Here is a 22,013-nt window from a genome sequence, read left to right as displayed (position 1 = left end):
AAAACATTGTTAAAAGTTCAACCAAAAAAAATTTGAAGGAGTTTTGCTTCCTTTGTTCTTAAAAAAAAATATGCAACTTACCCACGGTTGGCCCATGCTTCTCATTCAGCGTATCTGAGAGATGTTTAACTCGCAAATCGTGATCATGACCTGGTCAGATGTTAATTAGCAGAAACAGAAGGGGTTGATCCAGAGCTGCTGAAAGGACGGACTATGGGCACATATGGAAATTCGCAGAAAGGAAAACCCTTTATTGCATCGACAGGCTTTAGAAAGGAGTGTAATCGTACAAGTCAATGCTTTCAATAAATATTAGTATCAGTCTCATGCAGAGTTTCAATTTTTTTTTAAATAAGTAATTCAAAATGTAATTTATACAAGTCTTGGTCCGAGATCACAAATTCTTCAACAGATCAGGAAGGATGGTCACAATTTTTTGAATCTCTCTCCAGCCCACTTACTTTGCTAATCAGGACTTGATATACCAAAACACAACTTGTACCTTCTTTACTACTAGTTGACCTCTGTGAAGTTGAAGGGATTGAAGGCCGATAAATCCCCAGGGCCTGATGGACTGCATCCCAGAGTACTTAAGGAGGTGGCCTTGGAAATAGTGGATGCATTGACAGTCATTTTCCAACATTCCATTGACTCTGGATCAGTTCCTATGGAGTGGAGGGTAGCCAATGTAACCCCACTTTTTCAAAAAGGAGGGAGAGAGAAAACAGGGAATTACAGACCGGTCAGCCTGACATCGGTAGTGGGTAAAATGATGGAATCAATTATTAAGGATGTCATCGCAGTGCATTTGGAAAGAGGTAATATGATAGGTCCAAGTCAGCATGGATTTGTGAAAGGGAAATCATGCTTGACAAATCTTCTGGAATTTTTTGAGGATGTTTCCAGTAGAGTGGACAAGGGAGAACCAGTTGATGTGGTATATTTGGACTTTCAGAAGGCTTTCGACAAGGTCCCACACAAGAGATTAATGTGCAAAGTTAAAGCACATGGGATTGGGGGTAGTGTGCTGACATGGATTGAGAACTGGTTGTCAGACAGGAAGCAAAGAGTAGGAGTAAATGGGGACTTTTCAGAATGGCAGGCAGTGACTAGTGGGGTACCGCAAGGTTCTGTGCTGGGGCCCCAGCTGTTTACACTGTACATTAATGATTTAGACGAGGGGATTAAATGTAGTATCTCCAAATTTGCGGATGACACTAAGTTGGGTGGCAGTGTGAGCTGCAAGGAGGATTCTATGAGGCTGCAGAGCGACTTGGATAGGTTAGGTGAGTGGGCAAATGCATGGCAGATGAAGTATAATGTGGATAAATGTGAGGTTATCCACTTTGGTGGTAAAAACAGAGACAGACTATTATCTGAATGGTGACAGATTAGGAAAAGGGCAGGTGCAAAGAGACCTGGGTGTCATGGTACATCAGTCATTGAAGGTTGGCATGCAGGTACAGCAGGCGGTTAAGAAAGCAAATGGCATGTTGGCCTTCATAGCGAGGGGATTTGAGTACAAGGGCAGGGAGATGTTGCTACAATTGTACAGGGCCTTGGTGAGGCCACACCTGGAGTATTGTGTACAGTTTTGGTCTCCTAACCTGAGGAAGGACATTCTTGCTATTGAGGGAGTGCAGCGAAGGTTCACCAGACTGATTCCCGGGATGGCGGGACTGACCTATCAAGAAAGACTGGATCAACTGGGCTTGTATTCACTGGAGTTCAGAAGAATGAGAGGGGACCTCATAGAAACGTTTAAAATTCTGACGGGGTTAGACAGGTTAGATGCAGGAAGAATGTTCCCAATGTTGGGGAAGTCCAGAACCAGGGGACACAGTCTAAGGATAAGGGGGAAGCCATTTAGGACCGAGATGAGGAGGAATTTCTTCACCCAGAGAGTGGTGAACCTGTGGAATTCTCTACCACAGAAAGTTGTTGAGGCCAATTCACTAAATATATTCAAAAAGGAGTTAGATGAAGTCCTTACTACTAGGGGAATCAAGGGGTATGGTGAGAAAGCAGGAATGGGGTACTGAAGTTGCATGTTCAGCCATGAACTCATTGAATGGCGGTGCAGGCTAGAAGGGCCGAATGGCCTACTCCTGCACCTATTTTCTATGTTTCTATGAATCAGTAATCAAGACTAGGTGTAGTCTTCAGGGTTAGAGGGCGGGGGATAATTGGGCCAGGACGCACAAGGCATAATTTATCCGCCCATTTTAAACTTGTACCTTCTGTCCTCATTTTAACATATTTCCATTATAAAATCCTGCGTCCCATATTTAGAATGGAGAGTGCCATGTAAACTCATCACACTGTAATGACACCCTCCTGCCAGTGGTGGTGCTGCAATACCTTTGAGGCAATCCACAACAGACGGGAATCTAGGAATTTATAAAAAGGGAAAAAGGTTGACAGGATCTCTTAATCTTTTTTAGTATATTAAAATAGATATTATCGAACAAATTTTAATTCATATTCCAGAATACCCTCTGCAGCTAGGGCTGTGGAATCTTGACTCTGACTCTGACTCTGACTCTGACTCTGACTCTGACTCTGACTCTGACTCTGACTCTGACTCTGACTCTGACTCTGACTCTGACTCTGACTCTGACTCTGACTCTGACTCTGACTCTGACTCTGACTCTGACTCTGACTCTGACTCTGACTCCCTTCCCCGACTAATGATGCCCGGTTTCTCTTGGATTCAGACCAAGCCTGAATACAGCAGACATACTTCTCTGCAGATTCTTGTAAGATTCAAACTCCCATCTGAAGCTCTTCGGAGGCGTAGATTAGGTAAGATGTGCGGAAGGTGCAGGAGAGTTACAATGCTTTAATGAAAGCAGCCGATGTGGTTAATAAAAGAAGCAAGACTTTGCAGTAAAAAAAAGAGAAAGCAGTGCACCCAGGGACAAGGAAATTATTACCTTCAATGGGAGTGAGATTAGAAACACCCTTTTTGCCATCCAGCCCATGCTGAGAATATTGTTTCAGAAGGTTCTGAGCCTTACGAATTGTGCCTGTTACCACGGTGGTGCAGAAAAGACAAGACCTAGGCAAATCAGTGAGAAACACCAGATCCCTGCCACCAACACCACGCTACGTCCAGAATACTTGCTAGTAAATTCTCACACCAAGACAGAAATCAAAGCAAACACAAAAAGCTACTTAAATCAAAACGGACACCACAAAAAAACTTAAAAAGCAAACAAAGAAAATCATACAAAATTAGATAACAGTTTAACAATCTTAAAATAGGTTGTGTTACATTCCATTTAAAAACAAATGATGTCTATTTTTACAGTTTAGAGCAACTTTAAATTATAACGAAAAAGCATTTCTGACGACTTGCTGACTGTACATTCAGACCTCCCTGAATTCCAAATACCCAGACTTCAGGTATCGGGTGGTCAAGTCAGAAAACTCTGGAGAAATGGGAAAGACCTGGTGTACAAGTTTCAGCTCCTTTATATACTGGAGCGCAACTTTGAAACTAGCAACCTAGAAATTATAGTATTTAAACTGGACGCCCTCCTCTACCCACCAACTGCACACAAAATAGTAATTTTGCAATTTAATACAGCACCAATTTCAAACTATTACTTATCCAGGTAACTGGTTAGAGAATGGAGATGGAAACGATATGATGGACCACGATTCGCATCTGTTGAATAGGACCAATGTTCCCTCTAATTTTTATTTTAGGTGTGCGATCCCTTTAAATTTGCTGCGCGGTATCTTTTCCAGCGTTGCAGCCTGCGCGGGGCCTCCCAATCTCTGCGCAACTTGGGGGGGGGGGGGGGGGGGGGGAAAGAGAACGTTGATTAGGAGTCGTCCCCCCGGATTTGGCCAGGCAGTTTAAACGCCTGTCCAGAAGCATCTGGTATAATCAGAAACGGCAGGATCCAGAATACTAAATAACCCAGGGCAAATCAACTGTCCGCCCGCCTGGTTTTTGCCAGCTGGGTACGGTCATGATGTGTGCCACTACACAATAGGCGGGAGGAGGGAGTAATTGTACTTGGCGGGGTTAATGCTGGGAAAATGTTTCCTCTGGCTGGGGAAATCTAGAACACGGGGTCACAATTTCAGAATAAAGGGGGCGGCCATTTGAGACTGAGATGAGGAGTAATTTCTTCACTCAAAGGATTGTGACCCCAGAGAGCTGTGGATGCTCAGTCATTGAGTATATTCAAGATGTAGGTCGATAAATTTTTGGGAACTATGGGATAATGCAGGAAGGTAGATCAGCCATGATCGTGTTGAATGGCAGAGCAGGCTCGAGGGGCCAAATAGCCTACACCTGCTTCTCTATTTCTTATGTTATATTCTTTCTGCCTCCTGTTTAATGAATTTCCAGCCCACTTTCTTTCATTCATTAATGCCAGCAATAGAGGCGCCCGCATTTTATCATGAGCATTAACAGATTATAACGGCAACATGCTAGAACACTGCAAATGGCAGGAGATAAATGGTGCAAAATTCCAGATTTGTAACACGCAACTGGATACACAAGGGGCAATAATTCACAGTGAAACTTTACGCCATTTTCTCCCGCTTAGCAATAGTGTCACTGAGTGACCCTGTTCAACATTAACTTGTCAATTGCACCGTCGTTGAGCAGCCTGTCTCTCAGATCTGACAGCCACATAGCCGCCCCCGTGCACTTTCCTCCGCCCCTTGGATAAGCAAGTAAATAAACCACGTGAGCTACCCAGACAGACGAGACCAGCTGTGAATCTCGCAGGCGGCAATGAATCAATCTTTTAAGTGAATGCACGGACAGACCATCGCGATCTCAATCACATATATGCGGAAAAAACCTGCAGGTGCACAACTCCCTCCACCCCCCTCAAAAAAAAAATCCCCTGCTCAAACTTCATTTCTCCAAAGTTTTCCGACATTTTTAAGATTCTTAATTACGCCAAAAACCATTAAATTAGTCAGCTCAAACACTTTAAAGATTATACAGCGAGACTTTGCAGAAGCCACAAGCTTTCAATAAGACAGACTGGCGTAATTTCTTCCTGCAATCGAGCTTAATGTGCCACAGGCAGTGGACACAACACTCGAGCAGGCAATCAGAGATTGGCGAGGTTTAAAGGGCACATACAGGCGTGGTTTACCTGGGATGTAGACTGCAATTCATCAACAGAAACATGAATGGAAATTAAGAGAAAAATAGCAGTTAGTGGTGGAGTATAAAACAAGAGTATTTAAAAAAAAACAGAAAATTCACCACAAGGGAAAGATCAGAACTTTTCAGTCAATGCAGTTTCCAATGTTACGAAATAATTTTTTTAAAGTTTTTTTCCCATGATTACCCTTCCACAGTGAACTCGTTTGAAGTGAATGAAAGTGTACGGAAAGATGTGGGAAAGAATAGGAACATTTCAAATGACAGCAAGATACTGACCTGGTCTCTTGATGGCCTTTTTGCTGGGGGTATCTTTGCGTTTGTTTTGAATGGCGGGGGAGTACAAGACAGCAGAGGACAAGCTGCTCTTGCGGAAATGCTCTTTCAGACCTTTGATTGATCGGTCCAACTGGTTCGAGCGGATCTGGTAATACACATTCATAAAGTCTACAAGGGAGAGATTGTACAAGTCAGGACTGAAGCAGTGAATCGAAGCCCAGAGGTGATTAATTATCCCCCTTCCTTTTCTTAACTCTAAACATCTGGCAAGCGTTAATTATAAACTTACTGCATCACTGGATATCGCAGCAGCAAATTTACCCATTTGAAAATCAAATGTATACAGCACTTGAAGGTCACCTTTCTTCTCGTGGCCCCTTACGACCAGGTGTAAAACCACAAATGCACAACAGAGCATTTAGAATCTGAACAACACTTTGGCTAGGCACCGACCAGTTCTGATGAAGGGACCCACCCGATACTTTAATCTATTTTTCTCAGAGAGGCTGACTGGCCTGTTTGTGCACTTCCAGCATTTCATCTTTGTTAAAGCGGCATCTGCTCAAGTGGTTTAACTGACTGCGAAAAATAAAAAAGGATAACTTGTACTCAGAAAAAGCACATCAGGATCCCCAGCACGTCACAACCAATGGATTATTAATATTCATTCATTCACGGGATGTGGGCGTCGCTGGCAAGGCCGGCATTCATTACCCATTCCTGATTGCACTCGAGAAGGTGGTGGTGAGCCGCCTTCTTGAACCGCTGCAGTCCGTGTGGTGAAGGTGCTGTTAGGGAGGGAGCTCCAGGATTTTGACCCAGCGACAATGAAGGAACGGCCGATATATTTCCAAGTCAGGATGGTGTGTGACTCGGAGGGGATATTTTTTGAACGCGAGAGAGAGAAAGCGAGCACGAGAGCGAGCGCAAGAGAGAGAGAAAGCAAAAAAGAGAGAGAGAAAGAAGAGCAAAAGCGAGAGGAAGTGTCAGTATTAAAAATGTCCTTCACAACTGAATAAGCTGGCCAACAGAGCAGCCAATCTGACACAGCAACAGGGTACCTGCGCCCATGGAACCATAACCCAGCAAAAACATTCCTGCCCTAAATATCCTTCCCTACATTGCAACAATGCCTACACTTCAAAAGTATTTAATCGGCTGTGAGGCGCTTTGGGACGTCCCGAGGTTGCTAAAAGGCGCTATGGAAATGCAGGTTCTTTCTTTAAGACATCACCCAATAGGTAGATTGTCGGTCTAGTTTCCCCCCCCACCCCATGCCGCCCCCGGCCCCCCCCCCCATTGAACACCCCCTATGAAACAAACATGGCTGACAATAACCTCACAAGTTGGGGAACAGGAACCACAGCTCAGGTATGGTGCAGGTATTCACCGTTTTAGACAATCGCCCCACACGTGTTACCTAGGTTTCTCCCATATTCCACCAGCCACATTGAAATGCAGATCAGGTCCTGCAGGATATTTTCAGGAAGATGTTCCATCGTCATTTCATCCGCTGCCTCGATCTCATCATCGCCAGCGATCAGGTCCAGGATGACGACGGACGGCACTGCCTTGCTGTTACGGGTTAGGAGGTTCCTGAACTCGGATTCTAGAGACTCCTTGCCTTTTTCAAAAAGAAATTTCTGTAAAACGTAATTCAGAATTAACATTCTTCGAAGAATAGGAGCATCATCTATTCTTCCTTCCCCACACACCCGCACAATAATTTACTTCCAAGAAAGGAACTCGGCCTCTTCCTCTGCAACAAATGACACCTTGCCATCGCCATGGGAATTATACGTTCTATCCAGTTGAAGGATAGCAGTGCTAAGGAACGGAATCTTCTACTCATCCAATGTCAGAGTCGTGTTCCTGTTATACTGATCACTGCTGTAACCAACCTCCCCGTGTCTCCTCTCCAAAATGCTGCTGGGACACACTCCTACATGCTGGTAGCCCTCTGCTACCCCACCACAAGTGCGAGTCTAGATAGTCGCTGTCGGTCTTCCTATTCGACCACAAAAGGCATCACAGCCAAGCCTGATTTACCCCGGTAAAACCTGTACTTTAGAGATGGATTTTCCATTGTGGGAGCGGTTCACTGAATGACAATCGGGGGGGTGGGGTGGGTAACCCTCTCTTGCTGAATGAAGTACCCCCTCGCAGAAAGCAGAAACTGAATCTTGAATCTTTTGATCGATCTTGCTTCGCACCAGAACACTGCGTTCATCCACCAGGTCATCACGGGCGGTCTGGCACTTCCAGCTCCCCCGTCAGCAATCCTTGCAGTCTCTGTGAAACTTACGCACTGAACAAGCGCAGGCTGCAGAATCCTGCCACAAGGAAAGTCCTTATATTTTCACACTTGCAGCCAGCAGAGAGTAGGAGCCCTCCATCCCATCACAGGCTGCCTGGGTTTCAAAACCCAGGTTCCAGAGGTGAAAGGACAATGCTTTAATTGACTATACATGGGATGAGGGTTGGCCTACGACAAGAGATTGAGACTGATTCCCGGGATGGCGGGACTGACCTATCAAGAAAGACTGGATCAACTGGGCTTATATTCACTGGAGTTCAGAAGAATGAGAGGGGACCTCATAGAAACGTTTAAAATTCTGACGGGGTTAGACAGGTTAGATGCAGGAAGAATGTTCCCAATGTTGGGGAAGTCCAGAACTAGGGGACACAGTCTAAGGATAAGGGGTAAGCCATTTAGGACCGAGATGAGGAGGAATTTCTTCACCCAGAGAGTGGTGAACCTGTGGAATTCTCTACCGCAGAAAGTTGTTGAGGCCAGTTCACTAAATATATTCAAAAAGGAGTTAGATGAAGTCCTTACTACTAGGGGGATCAAGGGGTATGGCGAGAAAGCAGGAATGGGGTACTGAAGTTGCATGTTCAGCCATGAACTCATTGAATGGCGGTGCAGGCTAGAAGGGCCGAATGGCCTACTCCTGCACCTATTTTCTATGTTTCTATGTGCTCTCTGGAGTTTGGAAGAATAAGAGGTGATCTCATTGAAACATACAAGATTCTGAGGGGGATTGACAGGGTAGATACTGAGAGGTTGTTTCCCCCTAACTGGAGAGTCTAGAACCAGGGGGCACAGTCTCAGGATAAGGGGTCTGTCATTTAAGACCAAGATGAGGAGCAATTTCTTCACTCAGAGGATTGTGAATGTTTGGAATTATCTGCCCCAAAGGGCTGTGGATGCTGAATCATTGAGTATATTCAAGGCTGAGACAGTTAGATTTCTGGACTCTAGTGAAATCTCGGGATATGGGGATAGAATGGGGGATAGTGGAGTTGAGGTTGAAGATCAGCCAAGATCTTATTGAATGGCAAAGCAGGCTCGAGGGGTCTAATAGCCTGCACCTGCTCCTAATTCTTACATTTTTATACCTATCAATCTTTTGACAATATCTTAATACTTTTCTTTGAGTGTCCCAGTCACTCCAGGCTCAGGGCGATGAATGGCCTACTCATGTTCCCAAGGCGGCATAAAAACTTAATTGACCACATTTTATACCCGATTCCCTCTTCAACCTACCACCCGATTTAGCTCAGGGCTGTCCGGATTGTTGTCCTGGAAGTACTCCACTGCTTTCTGAATTCTCGCCATGCAGTTCAGGTACTCCTCCAGCCTTCCAGCAGGACTGATCAGAGAGCGGGAGAGAGATACAATGAAACAGTGTCAATAAAACCTGCAACTTGGAAAGCTGAAAGTCATTTCCTGTCTTATTCCCTTGCAAAAATATCCACATTATCCCTCTCGACTGGACAATGAGAAGGCAAGTTATTACTGAATGTCCTTCCTGGTGATTTGATGTGGTGCAAGCTCCCCCAATAACAGAGGGTGGTATGTTTAAGCTGAACGGAACTTACATCGGAGAAGAGAAAATGACCATAACAAATTCCGGCATTATTTACCCAACTGATATAGGTGTTGCCCGTCCCTTCTTTACAAGGGTATCATTCATCCAGTACGTGGGATACTATTTGAAGATTATACACTGAAACAGACTACACAGATACTGGTTTCTTTTTTAAATACGATAAATTCGCAAATAAAACTGCAAGCCAAGCTGAACGGGTCAAATCATGGCTAAAAACATATATACAGCTGTGATAAGAAGTAGCAACTTTAACAATGTTTTCAAGGCCAAACTGCAGGCAGATTATCTTAAAATTAATGATACATTTCGAGCATCCACCCAATATTTGACCATGGGAGACTTTAATGGAAGACGGGATTTTGATGTCACATCAAACCAATAAACCTTCCGATTGGAAATGCAGTAATATCTTATTCATCCCAGGATAGGAATCTTGAAATGGGGGATAAATATTTAAGTGATTCAGAAAGTACTTGTATAGGATGAATAATACTGCAGTCTAATATCTAACTGTATCTATCGCTTAAGCTAATTTGAAGTTAACATTCGATAAAGCAAAGTCTTAACATCCCCAAGGTCCTTGCCTCGAGTCCCCTGTCTCACCCACAAGACACACTCAGTGCTTCAACTGGAAGGGGGGTGGGGGAAGGAGAGGGGAGCAAATGAGAAAGAGAAATAGATACCATGAATGAATAAAAAAAATAGACCACAGGGAGTAGTTGAGGCGAATAGAGTCGATGCGTTTAAGGGGAAGCTGGATAAACACACGAGTGAGAAAGAAATGGAAGGTTGCGCTGGTAGAGCAAGAGGGTGTAGGGCTTAAAAGAGCCTTGTGTGGAGCATAAACACCGGCACGGACCAGTTGGGCCGAATGGCCTGTTTCTGCGCTGTACATTCTATTGTCTAGGGGAATAACGAATGACCCTGTGGGAGTGCTCCCACTGGCACTTGGTAAAGAACCGGGAGATGGAGACTCGAGGGAAGAGACAAAAGCAGAAGCAGCTGTACAAAAGGCGAGTGGAGCAGGAAAAGCCTCCACGAGACTGGCGGCTGTGCCTTCACCTGCCTGGGCCCCAAGCTCTGGAACTCCCTCCCTAAACCTCTCCACCTCTCTCTCCTCCTTTAAGACGCTCCTTAAAACCTACCTCTCTGACCAAGCTTGTGGTCACCTGTCCGAATGTCTCCTTCTTTGGCTCAGTGTCAAATCTTTGTTTGATAACATTCCTGTGAAGCACCTTAGAACGTTTTACTATACTAAAGGCACTATATAAATGCAAGCAGTTTTGTTGACTAGCACAGTCAGTGAATGAAACATAGAAAGTAGGTGCATGAGTAGGCCATTCGACCTTTCGAGCCTGCACCACCATTCAATATCATGGCTGATCATGCAACTTCAGTACCCCATTCCTGCTTTCTCTCCATACCCCTTGATCCCTTTAGCCGCAAGGGCCACATCTAACTCCCTTTTGAATATATCGAACGAACTGGCCTCAACAACTTTCTGTGGTGGAGAATTCCACAGGTTCACAATGCTGTGAATCTCGGTCCTAAATGGCTTAACTTAAAACATTCTCCCTGATCCCGCTCACCCTTCTTTGATAATCTTCTCAGTGTCCTTGGCTACGTGGTAATAGCTGATGACATGATCCAAGCAAGACAGTGTTTTGTCCACATTATCCTGTAAGCGCTGCAGATTTTCCGTCTGCTTGTGGACCGGAATGATGGAATTCTCCAACTGCATCAGCCGGCTTTCAAACGATGAAAGGATGGAAACCTAGAAATAAGAGATGATGCAATCAGCTGTCGATACTATCCAAAATACTTTCTCTCCCAATCCCTCGCCTGAAGGCAGCGGCCCATACTGGGGTTCAGCAGCCACTTCACCCAAAGAGCCAATCTTCCTAGGCATAAACCGTGGCCCAGTGGGTAGCACTCTCGCCTCTCGGTTAGGAAGTTGTAGGTTCATGTCCCACTCCAGAGACTTGAGCACAAAAATCTAGGCTGATGCTCCAATGCAGTGCTGAGGGAGTGCTGCACTGTTGGAGGTGCTGTCTTTCAGATGAAACGTTAAACCATCTGCCTGTCAGGTGCATGTAAAAAAATTCCATTTCACTATTTTGAAGAGCAGTGGAGTTCTCCCCAGTGTCCTGGCCAATATTTATCCCTCAAACATCATAAACAGATTATCCGGTCATTATCACATTGCTATTTGTGGGAGCTTGCTGAGCGCAAATTGACTGCCGTGTTTCCTACATTACAACAGTAACTACATTTCAAAAAGTACTTCATTGGCTGTAAAGTGCTTTGGGAGTGGTCGTGAAAGGCGCTATAGAAATGCAAGTCTTTCTTTACCTGTAATCGTACAAAAGATTCACTTAGAACTGGTGAAATGAACTTACCATATTTTTCGTCAGTTGGTCGCTTTTTTCCAAGCTTTCTCTGATGAACGACAAAGTTTCTTGTTCCTGTTTATAAAGAAAAAAAGTTGTAAATGTGGATCTAATGAATTCAGACACTTTAGCCCTTCCTGCGCTGGTACCAGGACACGGCAACCGCAGCAGTCGGGGGCATTTTAGGAAAGTGTGGAGACATCAGGCGAGAGTAGAATCAGTCCCCCTCCACCTCCACCCCTACCAACAGCCTGCTCCTGCAATGAATGGGTGGGGCGCCAGTGAGCTCTCGGCATCCAGGGAACCGTCGCCAAGCAACAAACAGTGTCTGCAGGTCAGAAGGGGCCAAAAGAGAAGATCGGGCCGAGAGGGTGAGGTGGCCCAGGGAATTGGTTTAAACAGGCAAGGATTTACAATACAAAAGCAAAAGACTGCGGATGCTGGAATCGGAAATAAAAACAGAAAATGCTGGAAATACTCAGCGGGTCGGGCAGCATCTGTGAAGAGAAACAGAGTTAACGTTTCAGGTCGCTGACCCTTCGTCAGAACTGGAAAAAGTTCGAGTTGTAACAGGTTTTTAAGCAAGTGTTGGGGCAGGGAAAGGGGGAGGAAAAAACAAAAGGTCTGTGGGCAGAAGAGATCAAGAGACAAAAGGGTTGATGGTGCAAGGCAAAAGGAGATGGTAATGGGACAAGTCAAGAAAGGGAGCGAGAGTCTGGATATGGCAGATGGAGATGGGCAAATGGAGATGGCAGAATCATCGACAGTGCCGTGGGAAAAATAAAAAAAATATATAGGGCCAGAGGTTATGGTTTGAAATTGGTGAACTTGATGTTGAGTCCAGAAGGCTGTCAGGTGCCTAAACAAAAGATGAGATGCTGTTCCTCGAGCTTCATTGGAACAGTGCAAGAGGCCAAGGACGGAGAGGTCAGAGTGGGAGTGCTGCAGAGAATTAAAGTGACGAACTAAAGGATTTATAATCATTACCGACACAAATTCTTACCCTTACAAAACAGACCAGTCCCTCAAAAGAAGTCATCTCTCTTGCTCATTGATAAAGCAAAGGAAGTGGTTTGTTGAGTTTGTGGGGACAGGAAGAAAATAGGAATATATATACATATATTTTTTTTTAAAAAGGCTGACTCCCCTAATGGATAAATGCATCCCCCACCTCCTCTCTACCCCACCCCTCCCCAACTGTGTCATGCAGGCAGGGAAAAGCTTGGATTTGATCTGTGGTCTGTCAAGTTAACTGATATGGCCAGGATCACAGTGTCATCATCACATCATCATTAGGCAGTCCCTCAAATCGAGGATGACTTGCTTCCACGCCAAAAAGGGATGAGTTCACAGGTGTTTCAATGAAGGATTTAATATTCCAGGTCCTGAACTACATGTTGAAGGGTGGAAGATACCTGTGCGTGGATTTTTTTAACGTGGGGTGACCGTTGCACACCAGCCACCACACGGGCTTGACAGAGCGAGGTCTTGGTCCAGTGGCAAGGGTTACCCCAGACGACTGGAGACCAGCTCTGCTGCACAGACTGAGCGTGCACATATATCGCAGTGTGGGCTGGCCCGTGCTGCCCCTGGGCCCTTGCCCCTTCTGGGCCCCAGACTCACGCCTGTCCTGGGCCCGGGTCACTTCCTTCTACAAACTCTTGCCGCTCCTTCGCCCCTCCTGCTGTGCCTGCCCCGCACTGCAATCAGCGACCTGACTTCGCAGCCGTCGCCCTCTTGCACTGAGATGCCGCCGCACGCTGCTCCCTCTGATGGTCCCGGCCTGCTGATGGTCTTGCAGGCCGGGACCGTGCCACCGCACGCTGCTCCCTCTAATGCAGCCTTTCAATCACAGCCCTGTCATGGTGAATGCTGATTAAATGCACCGCCATCGAAAGGCCACGTTAGTGAATTGAAGAGGATTTACTGTGACTGAAAGGCTGCATTAGAGGGTCACAGTGTAGGAACACAATTGGCTGTTCAAGGGAAACAGCCAGCCAGGTTTCCCACTCCTGATCACTGTTCAGTGACTGCAATAATCCACTGCCGTCACCTAGCCTGCAGGAAGCTCGATACTCCGGTCACTTGGACAGCTACTGCCCTCCGTAATCAGCAGCACCTCCAGGGGAGGAGTGGAGATTGATTTTTCTTTTGCTAGTTTGCTCAACCATTCCCCCCCCCCCGCCCAATGGCTCTCACTGGGGTAACACTCCACGGGCACCAGTAGTACCCATGCCGTGTTATTCTTGTCACACAAGCCTAGATGCTATTCTGTGTAAGCATCACGGCTGAGCAAAAACCTGTATTGCCAAACACTCGGTTTCTAGCAAGAGTCAGTGAACAGCAAAAAGCAGGAACATAGGGGTCAATTGTAGTTTCCCAACTAGTGAGATCAGTTAGCTCAACACAGGCTGGAAACAATTACCACAGTAACTGGTAGAAGGTTCAGAGAGGAGTTGAGGAGAACTTTTTTCACCCAGAGGGTGGTGGGGGTCTGGAACTCACTGCCTGAAAAGGGTGGTAGAGGCAGAAACCCTCACCACATTTAAAAAGTACTAGGATGTGCACTTGAAGTGCCGTAACCTACAGGGCTATGGATCGGAGCTGGAAAGTGGGATTAGGCTGGGTATCTCTTTTTTGACCGGCGCGGACATGGGCCGAATGGCCTCCTTCTATGCCATAAATTTCTATCCATGACTGTAACTCAAACTTAGGACTTCCTTCTCTGTAAGGCTTGGGACATCATTGGACAATGATTTTCAGCCAGTGACGAATGCTAATTTATTTAAAAGAACGATGCTTCAATGAATTAACTGAGGCACAGGTCAGAATATATAGAAGAACAATGTAGAAAAATCCTAGGGTATGAAAAGTCTCAGACCGCAAGCTCAGTTACTGTCTGCATGCATACGTTCAAGGGTCGGTATGGTAAACCTAAATCCTGCAAACTCAGGTCACACTGGCAGAACAAATTTCCAATTTAGCAGCTATTGCCTGGGACAAATGAGCCAACAAACAACTAGCATTCATATTGGAGGAGGCCCTGTAAGCAGCTGAAGGCATAGCTGCTAATGGTTGAGCAACAGGATGGGGATGACAAGAGGCCAGAGTCAGAGGAATGGGGAGTCGGGTGGAGAGTGTTGCAGCGCTTGAGGAAGTTGCAGAGATATGGAGCGATGAGGCCAGGAATGAATTTAGACACCAGGATGAGAATTTTATTTTGAGGTGATGGGGGACCAGGAGTCACTGTAGGTCAGTGAGGACAGAGTGATGGGTGAGCGGGGCTTGGTCCCGGATAGGACACGGATAGCAGAGGTTTGGATGAGCTGAAGTTTAAGGAGGGTGGAGGATGGGAGGCCGGCCAGGAGAGTATTGGAATAGTCCAGTGTGGAGGTGACAAAAGCAGGAATGAGGCTTTCAGCAGCAGATTAAAACAAGACTTGCCTTTATTTAGTGCCTTTCATGACTACCAGACGTCTCAAAGCTCTTCACAACCAATGAAGTACTTTTTTTTTTAAAAAAGTATAGTCACTGTTGTAATGTAGGAAACGCGGCAGCCAATTTGCACACAGCAAGCTCCCACAATGTGATAATGACCCGATCATTTGTTTTTATTATGTTGAGGGATAAATATTGGGCTGAGGCAGGGGCGGAGATGGGCGATGTTAGAGGTGAAAGTAGGCAGTCTTTGTGCTGGAGAGGATATGAGGTAGAAGCTCAGCTCGGGGTCAAACAGGACATTGAGGATGGTTCGAGGAGGGGACAGAATCAGTGGCAGGGGAACGGAGTTTGTGATGGGGCTGAAGACATAAGAACATAAGAAATAGAAGCAGGAGTAGGCCACCTGGCCCCTCGAGCCTGCTCTGCCATTCAATAAGATCATGGCTGATCTGATCATGGACTCAGCTCCACTTCCCTGCCCGCTCCCCATAACCTTTATCACTCAAAAATCTGTCTATCGCCACCTTAAATATATTCAATGACCCGGCCTCCACAGCTCTCTAGGGCAGAGAATTCCACAGATTTACAACCGTTAAAGAAATTATTCCTCCTCAACTCAGTTTTAAATGGGCGGCCCCTTATTCTGAGACTATGTCCCTAGTTTTAGTTTACCCTGTGAGTGGAAATATCCTCTCTGCATTACCTTGTCGAGCCCCCTCATTATCTTATATATGTATCGATAAGATCACCTCTCATTCTTCTGAATACCAATGTGTATAGGCTCAACCTATCTTCATAAGTCAACCCCCTCATCTCCGGAATCAACCTAGTGAACCTTCTCTGAACAGCCTCCAATGCAAGCATATCCTTCCTTAAATACGGAGACCAAAACTGTACGCAGTACTCTAGGTCTGACCTCGCCAATACCTTGTACAGTTGTAGCAGGGCTTCTCTGCTTTTATACTCTATCCCCCTTGCAATAAAGGCCAACATTCCATTTGCCTTCCTGATTACTTGCTGTACCTGCATACTAACTTTGTGTGTTTCATGCACAAGGATCCCCCAGGTCCCTCTGTACTGCAGCAAAGATGATGGCTTTGGCCTTCTCAATGTTTAACTGGATGGACAAGCAGGCCGACAACACAGAGGCAGTGGAGGGGTCGAGAGAGGTGATGGAGAGCTGGGTGTCGGCAGCATAGATGTGAAAGCTGATGTTTTATCAGTCGAAGAGAAAGAGGAGAGGGTCAAGGACAGATCCCTGGGGGGGGGGGGGGGGGGGGAAGTTAGGGTGCAGGGGTGGGAGCTTAAATGTTCAGAATATTGTTGAAGGGGGTAGGAAAGATAATGCAAATGAAAAACATTTCATTTTCATCACACACCAGCAGTAACAAGACAGTTACCATCAGAAAAATGTCTTTGAAAACACAGCTTACAAAACACCATCTTCATGAAGACAGTGAATTTCATTTGAAATTACTAATCTACATTTCATGGAATTTCCTCAAATAAGTTCATGGGGTTGGGGGTAATATATTAGCATGGACAGAGGATTGGCTAACTAACACAGAACAGAGAGTCGGGATAAATGGTTCATTCTCTGGTTGGTAACCAGTAACTAGTGGGGTGCCGGAGGGGTCAGTGCTGGGGCCCCAACTATTTACAATCTATATTAACGACTTGGAAGAAGGGACTGAGTGTAACGTAGCCAAGTTTGCTGATGATACAAAGATGGGAGGAAAAGCAATGTGTGAGGAGGACACAAAAAAATCTGCAAAAGGACATAGACAGGCTAAGTGAGTGGGCAAAAATTTGGCAGATGGAGTATAATGTTGGAAAGTGTGAGGTCATGCACTTTGGCAGAAAAAAATCAAAGAGCAAGTTATTATTTAAATGGAGAAAGATTGCAAAGTGCTGCAGTACAGCGAGACCTGGGGGTACTTGTGCATGAAACATAAAAGGATAGTATGCAGGCGTAGCAAGTGATCAGAAAGGCCAATGATACCTTGGCCTTTATTGCAAAGGGGATGGAGTATAAAAGCAGGGAAGTCTTGCTAAAGCTCTATAAGGTATTGGTGAGGCCACACCTGGAATACTACGTTCAGTTTTGGTTTCCATATTTAGGAAAGGATATACTTGCTTTGGAGGCAGTTCAGAGAAGGCTCAATAGGTTGATTCTGGGGATGAGGGGGTTGACTTATGAGGAAAGGTTGAGTAATTTGGGCCTCTACTCATTGGAATTCAGAAGAATGAGAGGTGATCTTATCAAAACTTATAAGATTGTGAGGGGACTTGACAAGGTGGATGCAGAGAGATGTTTCCATTGATGGGGGAGACTAGAACCAGAGAGCATGATCTTACAATAAGAGGCTGCCCATTTAAAACAGAGACGAGGAGAAATTTATTCTCTGAGGGTTGTAAATCTGTGGAATTCACTGCCTCAGAGAGCTGTGGAAGCTGGGACATTGAATAAATTTAAGACAGAAATAGACAGATTCTTAAACGATAAGGGGTTATGGGGAGCGGGTGGGGAAGTGAAGCTAAGTCCATGATCAGATCAGCCATGATCTTATTGAATGGCGGAGCAGGCTCGAGGGGCCACGTGGCCTACTCCTGTTCCTTTTTCTTATGTTCTTAAATCTCCATGATTCCCACAAAGCTAGTGGAAGAGGGTTTAAAGGACAGGAGCAGTGTGTCTCATAGTGAGTAAATACATCATCTCGCAACAAGTCCCGCTCACCCATCACCCCTTGTGCTCGCTGATCTACATTGGCTCCCGGTTAAGCAACGCCTCGGTTTTAAAATTCTCATCCTCGTTTTCAAATCCCTCCATGGCCTCACCCTCCCCATCTCTGGAATCTCCCCAGATCAACAGATCGGATCAAAACTCTGCAGTCTTGTCACATCCAGTCATGAATGGTGGTGGACAATTAAACAACTAACAGAAGGAGGAAGGTCCATGAACATCTCCATCCTCAATGATGGCAGAGCCCAGCACGCGAGTGCAAAAGACAAGGCTGAAGATGGTTTGCAACCATCTTCAGCCAGGAGTGCGAAGTGGATGATCCATATCGAGGAGGTCCCCCATCACAGAAGCCAGTTTTCAGCCAATTCGATTCACTCCATGTGATATCAAGAAACAGCTGAGTGCACTGGATACAGCAAAGGCAATAGGCCCTGACAACATCCTGGCTGTCGTTCTGGAACACGTCTTTAGCACTAGTCACGCCTCTAGCCAAGCTGTTCCAGCTATCTGACAATGTGTAAAGCTGCCAGATGTGTCCTGGCCACAAAAAGCAGGACAAATCCAATCCGGCCAATTACTGCCCCATCAATCTACGCTCAGTCATTACAAAGTGATGGAAGGTGTCACTGACAGTGCTATCAAGCAGCATTTACTTACCGATGCCCAGTTTCGGTTTCGCCAGGACCACTCGGCTCCAGACCTCATTGCAGCCTTGGTCCAAACATGGAGAAAAGAGCTGAATTCCAGAGGTGAGGTGAGAGTGAAAGCCCATGACATCAAGGCAGCTCTTGACAGAGTGTGGCATCAAGGAGCCCTAGTAAAACTGAAGTCAATGGGAATCAGGGGGAAAACTCTCCATTGTCTGGAGTCATACCGAGCACAAAGGAAGATGGTTGTGGTTGTTGGAGGTCAATCATCCAGGACATCTCTGCAGGAGTTCCGCAGGGCCCACCCAACTTCAGCTGCTTCATCAATGACCTTCCCTCCATCATAAGATCAGAAGTGGGGATGTTCGCTGATGACTGCACAGTGATCAGTGCCATTCGCAACCCCTCAGATAATGGAGCAGTCCTTGCCCGCATGCAGCAAGACCTGGACAACATTCAGGCTTGGGCTGATAAGTGACAAGTAACATTCACACCACACAAGTGCCAGGCAATGACCATCTTCAACAAGCAAATGGTGGTAACTCAACCCAAGAGGCAGCATCCTCAAGATAGGAGAGAGCTGGGGATACTGGCAAAAAAACCAAGTGAAGGAAAAGGCTCGACCAGACTGACAGACCCGAGCAAGGTAGAACCTCAAAGGAGATGTTAAGTGCAGAATGCCCCATACAACATCACTCCCAAGTATATCCCTGCCCCTGCAAGCCAACGGTTGCTCCTGCCCATCTCAGCCTCTCCAGCCCCCACCCGTCCGTTCCCCCAGTCGCCATCCCTCTCAGCACTTTGGGACCTCCTGCAGTCGTGAAAGGCGCTATATAAATGCACGTCTTTTGTTACTCAGCCTCCCAGAAGCTCCAGTCCCCCCTCAGTAACCCCCAGACCCCACCCTAGCAACCCCCTCAGTAACCCCCAGACCCCACCCTAGTAACCCCCTCAGTAACCCCCAGACCCCACCCTAGCAACCCCCTCAGTAACCCCCAGACCCCACCCTAGCAACCCCCTCAGTAACCCCTAGTCCCCACCCTAGTAACCCCCTCAGTAACCCCCAGACCCCACCCTAGCAACCCCCTCAGTAAACCCCCAGACCCCACCCTAGCAACCCCCAGACCCCACCCTAGCAACCCCCTCAGTAACCCCCAGTCCCCACTCTAGTAACCCCCTCAGTAACCCCAAGACCCACCCTAGCAACCCCCTCAGTAACCCCCAGTCCCCACCCTAGCAACCCCCTCAGTAACCCCCAGTCCCCACCCTAGTAACCCCCTCAGTAACCCCCAGTCCCCACTCTAGTAACCCCCTCAGTAACCCCCAGACCCCACCCTAGCAACCCCCTCAGTAACCCCCAGACCCCACCCTAGCAACCCCCTCAGTAACCCCCAGTCCCCACCCTAGCAACCCCCTCAGTAACCCCCAGTCCCCACCCTAGTAACCCCCTCAGTAACCCCCAGACCCCACCCTAGCAACCCCCTCAGTAACCCCCAGACCCCACCCTAGCAACCCCCTCAGTAACCCCCAGTCCCCACCCTAGCAACCCCCTCAGTAACCCCCAGTCCCCACCCTAGCAACCCCCAGTCCCCACCCTAGTAACCCCCTCAGTAACCCCCAGTCCCCACTCTAGTAACCCCCTCAGTAACCCCCAGTCCCCACCCTAGCAACCCCCTCAGTAACCCACAGACCCCACCCTAGTAACCCCCTCAGTAACCCCAAGACCCCACCCTAGCAACCCCCTCAGTAACCCCAAGACCCACCCTAGCAACCCCCTCAGTAAACCCCCAGTCCCCACCCTAGCAACCCCCTCAGTAACCCCCAGTCCCCACTCTAGCAACCCCCTCAGTAACCCCTAGTCCCCACCCTAGCAACCCCCTCAGTAACCCCCAGACCCCACCCTAGCAACCCCCCCAGTGTCGGGCCTTCTCAGCGCCTCGCCACCTACCTGTCGCAGCTTGTCCTCGATGTCCCTTTTCCTGGCGGAGGCGTCCTCGGGCGGGATCATGGTGGCTGTGTGTGTGTGTGTTTTCCTCACCCCGGGCCGCCTCACACCCACGGGCCGCAGGCTTGTTGTCGTTCGCTTAACGCCCACTTCCGCCCGGCCGGCACTTCCGGTTCGTTGTCATGTGACGTCAGCGGGAGGCGGGGCCTGTTGCCACGAACAACGGACAGCCTGCTCTGGAGAGTTCCAACACTTGGTCCAAATGCTAAAAATTCCAATATTTATTTTAGAAATGTGATTTTTCCGTAAGCTGAAAATGTTTGGGACAAACCTGCAAAAGCCATCAGCTTTATGGATGCGATTTACTTTGGAAAAATAAATCTCTCTTTGTCCCTCATTTTATTTTTCACCTCCCCTCTGAACTTTCTATATTCAGCCTGGTTCTCACTTATACTCGCAACCTTTTTTCTGCCTCATCTTACTCTCTATCTCTTTTGTCCTCCCTTTCCCCCGCGTGGGACTGTACCTCGACTGCACCCGAACCATCTCCTCTTTAAAGGCAGCGCATTGTTCGATTACAGTTGTCCCCACTGAAATTTGCCTTCCTCCAATTAAGAATTTTTACGGCCGCCACGGACACAATGGGCCGAATGGCCTCCTTCGACGCCGGACATTTCCATGATTCCAGGATTGTTAGGGCCCAGGCAGCTGAAGACACAGCTGCCAATGGTGCAGCAATGAAAATCAGGCCAGAAATGGAGGATTGCAGAGGCCTCGGAGGTTTGTAAGGCTGGTGGATTTTACAGAGCTGGGGGTCATGGAGGGATTTGAAAACAAGGATGAGAATTTTTAAAAAGCCCATTTCAGAATGGAATGACACTTCAATTCAGTTATGAGTGCTGCATTTTCGGAGGTGCCATCTTTCGGATGAGACATTAAACAGAGACCCTGTCTGCCTGTTCAGGTTGATGTTAAAATAAATCCCATAACTCTTTATCAAAGAGAGTAAGGAGTTATCCAGGTATCCTGGCCAATGTTCCTCCCTCAACCAACACCACCAAACCAAATTAACTGGTTATTTATCTCATTGCTATTTTGGGGGATGTCCTATGTACAAAACAACAGTGCACTTCAGTTGATAATTCATTGGGTGTGAACCGCTTTACGATGCCCTGAGGATGTGAAAGGCACTATGTAGATACAAGATCTTTCTCCTTTCCTTACTGGGATACTGATAACTGGGACAAGATGTCCCAGCAAAAATAGATCTCCGTCAGTCATCAAAGAACTCACTGCAAACAAAATTAGAAGATATTCAATATGAAAAGGCAAACAAATTTTGACATGGTTCCACTGACAGTGGTTACTCTCTGATTTCTTCATGGCCTGACAGTGAGCACTGTCAGGATATTCAAGTGTGGAGGACATCAAGTCCTCCAGCATAGGTTGCTGTATAGCAATCAGGAGCCAGAACCTAGACAATTTTCCCCAAACAAAAGAAAGACTTGCACTATTAATCCCAAAGT

General features: G+C 46.8%; 1 protein-coding gene across 7 annotated transcripts in view; it reads right to left on the bottom strand.

Annotated features, from left to right (window-relative positions):
• exoc7 (exocyst complex component 7) overlaps positions 1-20,661 on the bottom strand; it is a 41,141-nt gene extending 20,480 nt beyond the window's left edge. Inside the window, exons 1-9 of one of the 7 annotated variants that reach the window (XM_070857943.1) lie at positions 20,491-20,658; positions 11,721-11,786; positions 10,911-11,095; positions 8,976-9,081; positions 6,846-7,068; positions 5,426-5,593; positions 5,136-5,147; positions 2,937-3,029; positions 82-150 (exon numbers count right to left, since the gene is read on the bottom strand). In XM_070857943.1, coding sequence (XP_070714044.1) covers positions 82-150; positions 2,937-3,029; positions 5,136-5,147; positions 5,426-5,593; positions 6,846-7,068; positions 8,976-9,081; positions 10,911-11,095; positions 11,721-11,786; positions 20,491-20,550 — 982 coding nt within the window. In that variant the 5' untranslated portion in view covers positions 20,551-20,658. Of the gene's footprint in view, positions 1-81; positions 151-2,936; positions 3,030-5,135; positions 5,148-5,425; positions 5,594-6,845; positions 7,069-8,975; positions 9,082-10,910; positions 11,096-11,720; positions 11,787-20,490 lie in introns of all 7 variants that reach the window. The other 6 variants (XM_070857937.1, XM_070857938.1, XM_070857940.1 and 3 more) reach the window with 6 other exon arrangements.
• Between the last annotated feature and the right edge of the window lie 1,352 nt (positions 20,662-22,013).

This window comes from Pristiophorus japonicus, chromosome 16 (genome assembly GCF_044704955.1).
Source record: "Pristiophorus japonicus isolate sPriJap1 chromosome 16, sPriJap1.hap1, whole genome shotgun sequence".
Classification (NCBI taxonomy): Eukaryota; Metazoa; Chordata; class Chondrichthyes; family Pristiophoridae; genus Pristiophorus; species Pristiophorus japonicus.
This window is presented reverse-complemented; position numbering and strand designations above follow the sequence as displayed.